Source organism: Echinops telfairi, unplaced genomic scaffold, assembly GCF_000313985.2.
Source record: "Echinops telfairi isolate 266 unplaced genomic scaffold, ASM31398v2 ScPeMD7_1;HRSCAF=3_0, whole genome shotgun sequence".
NCBI classification, from domain to species: Eukaryota; Metazoa; Chordata; class Mammalia; order Afrosoricida; family Tenrecidae; genus Echinops; species Echinops telfairi.
The window spans coordinates 87,553,994-87,562,975 of record NW_022103896.1 but is presented as its reverse complement, the minus strand read 5'-3'; the positions used below and the strand labels follow the sequence as shown (position 1 = coordinate 87,562,975).

Below are 8,982 nucleotides of genomic sequence, written 5' to 3'. Positions count from 1 at the left end.
TTCACCTCCTGCTAAGTTCTTCCAGGATCTTGATCCCACTTCTTGAAAATTGTAGGCTCATTCTTATCTGCAGCTAATAAGAGTGTAACAATTTTGGCAGTGGAAGCTGAACCAGTTGATATTGGTTATAGTGTCTGCACTTAATCATTGGTTCTCTTTAATTAGAGCATGAACAAGATTTTTTGCTTTCAAAGTTATGTGGATGGTCTGCTATTACAGGCCTTATCATCAATATTGTCTCATCCTTTTATCCATTATTAAACTTCTTATTTCTTCAAGACATGCCCCCTGTAAATTTTTTGAAAAGCATTCATAATTTCACCAATCTTTTATCCAAGCTTCACCATACATTGATGTTTGGCCCAGTGAAAGAACATTCTGATCTGCAGCTAACCTGGGTGTAAATGTGTTAGCTAGCACTCATTAAATGGAAAGTTTGCTCAGCTTTAATTTTTCAGTCAGAACTGTGTAAACTGAATGAAATATAACTTTAATTTTTCAGTCAGAACTGTGTATACTGAATGAAATAATAACTTTAATTTTTCAGTCAGAAATGTGTAAACTGGATGAAATAATAACTATGTTCGTGGTTTTGGCTTTTTCCCCTGGTGTTGGTTGTTGTTTCTTTTCAAGATTGTGTTCTCACAAATTGATAGGGATGGTCTGATGCTACAGAATTCATCTTTAAGATTGTCTCCCTTCTTCTTAAAAGAACTGCTGATTTATTTGGGACACTGTTCCTGTATTCATAAATCATCAGTGATTCCAACATTCTTCCACCCAAGTTTCACCATGTCTTTGATATTCTTGCTTCAGCTTTACAAAATTCATGTTCTTATGGGAGTAGTTTTCAGAAATAATGTCATGTCCTTCTTAATGCCTGAAACTAGATCCTGTTCAGATGCATTATGACAAATTAGTATGGGTTTATTTTGGTGCAAACATTTTTGAAATCTCTGCAGTCCATCGTTATATACATTTTTGTTCCTTTTTGAAGGTCCCTTGCATAATCTGCATGAACTATTGCAGAGCCTCTTGCTTCCCCAGATTTCAATGGTTTGACATTATGTGTTTATATCTGTCTTTTCTACAGAGAAAACATGTAGTAGTATGTGTTTACCCTGCATCTCCACCCCTATGATTTGGTACATATATGCAGCATAGTTCTTTTTACAGTTGGAAAAAATGAGTTTTATCGCTAACAGTATTATAGACTGACTTGTAAAATTAAGTTGTGAGCTTTCAGTTTTGTTTCATTGTGTGTGATAACCCGATTTCTCCAGTAGGCCTATGAGTTGACCATTGGGGCTGAGTACATACCAGAATAGGCTGTTACAGGCATTCAAATGGGCTCTTACAGGCTTGGTGTTCCTGGCAGTGCAGGACGTAACCTATAATTGGAATAAGAAAAACAATGGTCGTGGAATAGGGAATCTAGGCATCATTTAGCTATGTTTGATAATGTGATGACTTTGTCTCTAGAAAGGCATTTCAGCATTATTTCTTCCACTTGTTTCACTTTCCACAGTTACTATACATGATCTTCTTCTAAGCCCAAGTAGGAAGTAGGTTTATACCTGCAAGAAAATTTCCCAGGGTTAATTCTTGGTCATTGCTAGTTTGCACCAAAATTTCTAGTTTTTAAGTCAATTAAAAGATTGTTAGAACTTGGTCATGTGAAATTATTTTTTTAATTAGGAAAAATTGTATCAATTAATAATGAAGTCTAAATTTACTGCAAGAGATCATTTGTATCCAGATCACTATGGGGGATGATTCATCACCAGCTTCTTTAAAAACGTCTGGTATGAGTTACATTGCTACTTCAAAGACGTGTTAATACATGCGGAGGGGGGGCAGAAAGGCATGTTAGAAGTCTTTCCTTCCCTGCTTCCATTCCCGTGCCCACCAGCCAGCTTTGTTTTCTTCATACCAACATCTAGGTCAAGGCCCTTGGAGAATAGGAAAAGGAAACAAAAATTAACAAAGGATCTCTAAAAGTGAAATAATTTCAAAGGGCACTACATTTGATTTTCTTATTAAGGCATCCATTCCCTCCCCTGACCCAAAGATAAATCTGTTCAGATCACAAAAGAAAAAAAATCTGTCATTTTTCATGTTGCGGGTGAGGGGAAGTTATCTTATCTGATTAGGTTGTGCTTCCTCAACTAAATAGAAGATCAGACCTCTATAAGTTTTGCTCCTAATAAATGGTCGAAGAGTTCTTAGATGAAAAAGTCTTGGGTCATGGGTGTTGATTCATGTGAAAGTCCATGATGTAGTTCACAAAACTTGCTCTGAAAATCATTAAACTTTTCTTTCTGATCTTGTTTGTTTTCTCCACAGAGTTATAGTGACCCTGTCGACGTTAAGCCGTCTCAACCTCCTCAGCTGATCAGCTCAAAGCCATCTGTGTTCCATGGGCCCAGCCAGGCTCATTCAGCCCTGTACCTAAGTTCCCACTATCACCCACAGCCAGGAATGAATCCTCACCTTACGGCCATGCATCCCAGCCTCCCCAGGAACATAGCACCGAAGCTGAATAACCAAATGCCAGTGACTGTGTCCATAGCGAACATGGCCGTCTCCTCCCCTCCCCCACTCCAGATCAGCCCCCCTCTTCACCAGCATCTCAACATGCAGCAACACCAGCCACTCAGCATGCAGCAGCCCCTGGGGAGTCAGCTGTCCATGCAGGTGCAGTCGGCCTTACATTCTCCAACCATGCAGCAAGTAAGTGCAATGCACCTGGCCTGGAGTCAATACCCTACATGCTGAGGTTCTCTGTTTCCAAAGAATGTTGTTGTCTTGTATAGTTGAGTTGATTCTGACCCAAGGCAACCCTATGTTGTACGGAGTAAGAACTGTTCTCTTTTACTGGATTTTCCTGGCTGTAAGCTTTATAGAAACAGATTGCCACCACATCTTTTCTTCCATGGCGCCGGACTGGGTTCAAACTGCCAATATTTTGACACAAAAAGTTAGCACCATCCTGAAAGATAGGATTTTTCTGTTCTAGCATTTCAGTGTATACCAAAAACACTGAACGTATTTTATAAATGCAGTTCTCCCTGCTGAAAAAGTGTCCTTTTTATTTAATAAGTGGGTGATGGATCTGTGTAGCATTATACAATTACAAGAATTGATGGTGTGTCCTTTAATAATCACTGATTTCTTTTCTGTGGTCTCCATTTTACCTCTCCTTCCGCACTGCCAAACTTCACTGCTATCGAGTTGATGCCAACGCATAGGGACGCTATAGGACAGGGTACACCTGCCCCGGTGGGTTTCTGAAACTGCAACCATTCATCAGCTTTCCCCAGAGGAGTGGCTGGTGAGTTCGAACTGCTGACCAGGCAGATTGCAGCCTGACTTGTAACCACTATGCCACCACGGCTCTTCACCTTCCTAATCACCTTATTTTGTTTTCTTTTCTTGAATGATGTACGCTGGCTATTTTAAGATGCCAAGTACTGCCAACTATCTTTTTGAGATAGAGAATTTTAGATTAAAAATAATAATAATGACACTGTTTGGAAAATGAGAAAATCTTTGACTGGCAGGTCTATTGAATCCAATAAATGCTATATAATAAAGCCAGGCTCATTTTTTCTGGTCAGAAATATTTACTTTGGTGAAGCTCCAAAAGTCCTAAGAATGGATCATTTTAATCAAAGTTTTCCTTTAAAATAGATGTCAGCTTCCACATATACTAAAAAACTCAGAAGCTGGGCATCTCCATGCCCACACTCACATGTATTAGACTACTTCAGTGAAATCTTAGCTTGATTTATTTGAAAAACTGTTTTTTTTTTCCTTCCATTTGAATTCTGATGTTACTTTAAAATATAAAAGTTTAAGTAAATGATACAAACTATTATAGTAAATATCAGTTATTTAAAACTCATGAATACTGATTTCTAAAAACAGCTAAAGGTCAAAGCTACAAATTATATCAAATTCAGTTATCACTTATATCATCCAAGTATGCTGTGCTATTACTCCTTGAATTATGTAATTAAACATGCAGATACAGCTTCCAGGTAGTAAGTTTGCCTTGGGTGGAGTTTGAATCCAAAGCTGGAATGGAGCGGGTAGAGGAGCAGGGAAGAAGAAAGGGAATCCCAGGTCCTTTTGTCCCACCCCACCCCACCCCCATCCCCTGGTTCCTTATTATTATTATTGTCCCAGCAGGAGCCCTGGTGACATAGTGGTTATGTGTTGGGCTACTCACTGCAAGGTCAGCAGTTCAAAACCACCAGCCTCTCCTCGGAAGAAATAGGCTTTCTACGCCCATAAAAAAGTTACAGTCTAAGAAACTCACAGGGACAGTTCTGCCCTGTCCTACCGGATCTCGATGAGTCAGCATCAGCTCGATGGCAGTGAGTTTGAATGTTCTGGTTAGAAAGGGTTGTGGAACCCTGGTGGCATGGTGAGCTACATGTTCAGTTGTTCACCATGAGGTCAGTAATTCCAAGTCCTCAGTCTCTCTACAGGAGATAGATGAGGCTTTCTAGCTCCAGAAATATTTGTAGCCTTGAAAACCCCAGGGAGCAGATCTACTCTGGCTTACAGGCTCCCTGTGATTTGGAATTGATTAGATAACGAGTAGTAAATCTGGTTTTTATTGGGGGTGGTTCTTTTTTGGGGGGGGCAAGATTTCTGAATGCTGATAGAAATGAACCTATGATGCTAAGCAGTTCCGCATCTTTAATGCTCAATAAACCTGTGGTACAGTTGCTAGCATTTTCCCCATTTGACAGAAGATGAAAACAAGGCCTGACAAGATTCTGCAGTCTCCTCCAAGCTCAGATCTCGATTGCAAAGTGGGGTCTGCTAAAAAATCAGAGCCTGAAGTCTTCAGTATCCGGCCTGCTGCCTCTTACTTTCAGTCATTCCTGTAGAAAATTACGTGTTTCTTATTAGAAGATACAGATTTTTCTAAGAACGTAGAGAGGCTTTAAATCCTAGTTAAGGAATCCTGGTGGCACAGTGAGTTACTAATTGGGCTACCCATTTAACAGCTGTCTCCTAGAAAAAAATCAGGCTGTCTGCTCCTATGAAGATTAACAGTCTCAGAAGTTCTAGGGAGCAGGTCTACTCTGTCCTATGGGGATGTGAGTCAGAAAGGACACCATGGTAGTGAGTTTGGTTTTTGTTGTTATTGTTTTAACTAACTCCTAGTTAGTTCTAAAATCAAAATTGTTAGGTCTCACCCAGGGTACAAGGCTCTTTACTAAAGATTTCCTAGTTTCCAAAGCCAAGGATATTGATGAAACTCTGACCACTTATTTGCCTACTTCCAATAAAGTGGTGCTACTCATTGGGGAAGAAGACGGTGAGAGAGGACAGACTCCCCAGTGTCCACTCTAACAGTTTGTCTCCTCTTACATGTGGACCAACAGTGTCTCCATAAAAACGGAACAATGTAAGGGACATGCCTACAGTTGTATAGGTTGCTCCTATTTTAAGGGCCCTACTTCTCTGAGAAGCAGTGTTCTAATGTGGTCTACTTGTCCCCAGAAGAGAGGATAGCTTTCATGCAGCCCCGTCCCCGAGCTGTGGGCTGGAAAGTGGCATCTCTCAAAGGAAAGCCACTTTTCTAATGACCCACTCAAATAGAGCCTTTGTCTATTTATTCTAAGATTTGGAATGAGCTGGCTATGAACCTGAATATTTTTCATATAGTTCAGAATTCTCTAGGGCCACAGGTGAAAAATCCAAGTTTGTATTTTCCACATAGAATCTTTATTGAATAAGAAAAATGAGAACAGATAGCATTGGCCAAGTTATTTACCCTTCTTGAAGCCATTTCTGTGGTTACATCAACAAAGAGTTCTCTTACAGAATAGCTGGAAGGACTTGATTTCAGCTTACATGAAGACAGGATGGCACAAACCCAAGTGGAGAATAAATAGCTACAAAGATTATTGGCTGAAATCACTTTGAATAGTTCCTTGATCATGGATGGTAGTCAGTGAGGCATTGTTGAATAAATGAATAAATTAGTAATTTAAGAAACAAAGGAGTTGGGAAAGTGTTTAATATTAGAAGAAGGGTATTTTATAGACTCTCAATTCCTTGGAAACTTATATGATTCATTCAAAACATAGTAATTGAGCCCCTAACGTGCGCAGACACAACGTAGACTCTTTTGGAGTTTATTGACAAAGGCATTGCTCTATAAAGCTCACATGGGGAGTGGGTTAGATAAATAGAAAAACACAAGTAATCCCTGCCTTGTGACAGGGTTCTCTTAAATTCTGACGTATTGCAAATACCTCTTTCTTTTTCTTTCAGTTTTAATTATTATTGCCTTTAATTACCAATAATTTAATAAAATCATGCCTTTATTTGTTCTCTGCTGTTGGCATCAGCAAATTACCTGCTGCAACACTGTATACGCTACATTTTGCTAATGATGCTTGGGTAAGGTGACATTGAGTTGCTTCAAACAACAACCTAAAATACCGCCCAGCCCTGCACACCTCACAATTGTGATATTTGAGCTCATTGTTGGAGCCACTGATCATTCTGTGTGGTTGAAGATCGTTTTCTTTTTCGATGATCTCTACCAAGCATGATGTTGTTTTCCATGGACTTGGCAATATGTATAGATGATGTGAAATGAAGTCTTGCCATCCTTGCTTTTTAGGAGCATTCTGGCTATCCTTCATTTGAGACAAATATATTTATTCTGCTAGTAATCCATAGTACTTTAAATCTTCTTCACAACACCATAATTCATATGTATCAATTCTTCTGTGGTTTTCTTTAGTCATTGGCCCGCTTTTACATGTCGATGATGACAGTTGAAAATGTCATGACTTGGTTCACATGTACCTTAATCCTCAGAGGGACCTCTTTGCTCTGTGACATTTTAAAGATGTCTTTTGTAGCAAACTTGATCAATGCAATACTTTATTTGATTTCTTTCTTTTTAGTCAAGGATTTCACTTTATTTGGATCCGCAATCAAAGTCCATGGAAGAAATCAAATAAAGTATTATTTTATTTTGGGGGGCAAATTGTTTTATTTCATTGGGCAAATCTGCTACAAAAATTTCTTTAACGTATCAAAAAGCAAAGATAGCATGCTAAAGATTAAGGTGCACCTGATCAAAGCCATGGAAATTTTTTCTCTTCCTTTTTTTTTATTATTTAGGATAATACATATCACATATCGTTCCATATTTCAATCACATCAAGTAGAATTGTGCAATTGCTACCATAATCCATTTCTAATCATCCTATTTCTGCATGCCCTCCTTGACATTGTCTCCCTTATACCCCACCTTCACCCTCATGTGATTTCTTGATTGTAGATCTAAGTAAAATGAAATCATTGACAACTTCACTTTCTCTCCATTTATCATGATGCCTTTTGGACCAATTGCAATGACTTTGGGTTTTTTTACATTGACTTGATCCCCATTAAAGGCTATAGTCTCAACAGTAAGTGCTTCAGTCCTCCTTGCTATCGGCAAACCAAGTTGCATCATCTGATATCAAAAGTTGTTTAAAAAGCATTCCTTCCATCCTGATGCTGTGTGTTTCTTAAGATAGCTCAGGTCCTCACATTATTTGTTTATCATACAGACTCAATAAGTATGGTGAAAGAACACAACCCGCATTTTAAGCCAGGCAGTGTTCCTTTGACAACTGCCTCATGGTCTATGTAGAGCTTTCTCATAAGCACAGTGAAGTGTTCTGGAATTCTCATTTTCTCAATGTTATCATCATTTTAATGAATTATTCAAGCAATAAGTGCCTTTGCATATTCAATAAAACATAAGTAAATACTCTCTAGTGTTCTCAGCTTTCAGCTAAACTCTGTCTGACACCAGCAATGCTACTTCACGTGCCACGTACATCATCAATGATACTAAATGTGCCACGTCGTTTCTCTGTATCCTGCCTGAGTTTCTGGAAGTTCCTTTCACTATACTGCTGCAGTCATTTTAAAAATTATCTTCAGAAAATGTTTACTAAAAAAAGAAAATGTTTAATTATAGGTTATATTAATGATAGCATTTGTGGTAGCTATATAATCATTTGTCAATTTGAGGATTAAGAGTGTAGGGGTGGAGTCTAGCTTGTCAATCAGATCATAGCCAATGAGGCCTCTGTAGGGGAATAGCCTTCTCCTGAGAATTCTGGGAATTCCAGTATTTCCTCCTTGGAGGTGGGAGACTCTCTGCCACTCCCTGGGAGACATTACAGTTAACAAGACACATGGAACTACCCTAGTGCCCTAAGTTGGAGAAGCCGCATGGACCTACCCTGGTGCAACCAGACCTCTGAAGCCGTAGAAGCCACGTAGAGACCCCTGCCAGCGCTGAGATCCTTACAATGCCACTGGATCCAAAGACTTTCCACCCACTGGCCTGTGATGGTCCTGCATTCAGCATCATTACATGTGTTTTGTGAGTCTGAAGAGGACTTTATAGATTGGTATCAGACATATGGGCTAGTATCGGACTTATGGGCTTGGACTGAACTGGGTTGGGATGCTTCCTCAATGTTCAATTCCTCTTGTATATAAATCTTTTTCTTATACACATATGTGTGTCCGTGGATTTGTTTCTCTAACTACCCAGACTAACACATCATTCAAAAATTGTATCATTCTTTGGATCACTTTTGAAATGGACACAAACATGGGTCTCTTCCAGTCTGTCTGCCAAACGTCGATACACAGACTCAGTATTTCCAGTACTTCATCCATCTGTTGAAATATTTCACCTGGTGTTCCATCAATTCCTGGAACATTGTTTCTCATTGATTCCTTTAGTATATAGCTTAGAATTCTTCCATTGTTACGATAACTTTTGATCATATGCTCCGTCTTAAAAGTGTTGAACATCAGATACTTACTGTTTTACTTTTTTAAATCATTTTATTGGGGGCTCATACAACTCTTATCATAATCCACACATACATCCATTGTGTCAAGCACTTTTGTACATTTGTTGCCATCATC

General features: G+C 39.0%; 1 protein-coding gene across 1 annotated transcript in view; it reads left to right on the top strand.

Moving 5' to 3' along the window:
• TOX (thymocyte selection associated high mobility group box) overlaps positions 1-8,982 on the top strand; it is a 245,773-nt gene that overhangs the window by 224,195 nt on the left and 12,596 nt on the right. Inside the window, exon 6 of the mRNA XM_004697577.2 lies at positions 2,347-2,733. Within this exon, the coding sequence (XP_004697634.1) occupies positions 2,347-2,733 (387 nt within the window). The remainder of the gene's footprint in view (positions 1-2,346; positions 2,734-8,982) is intronic.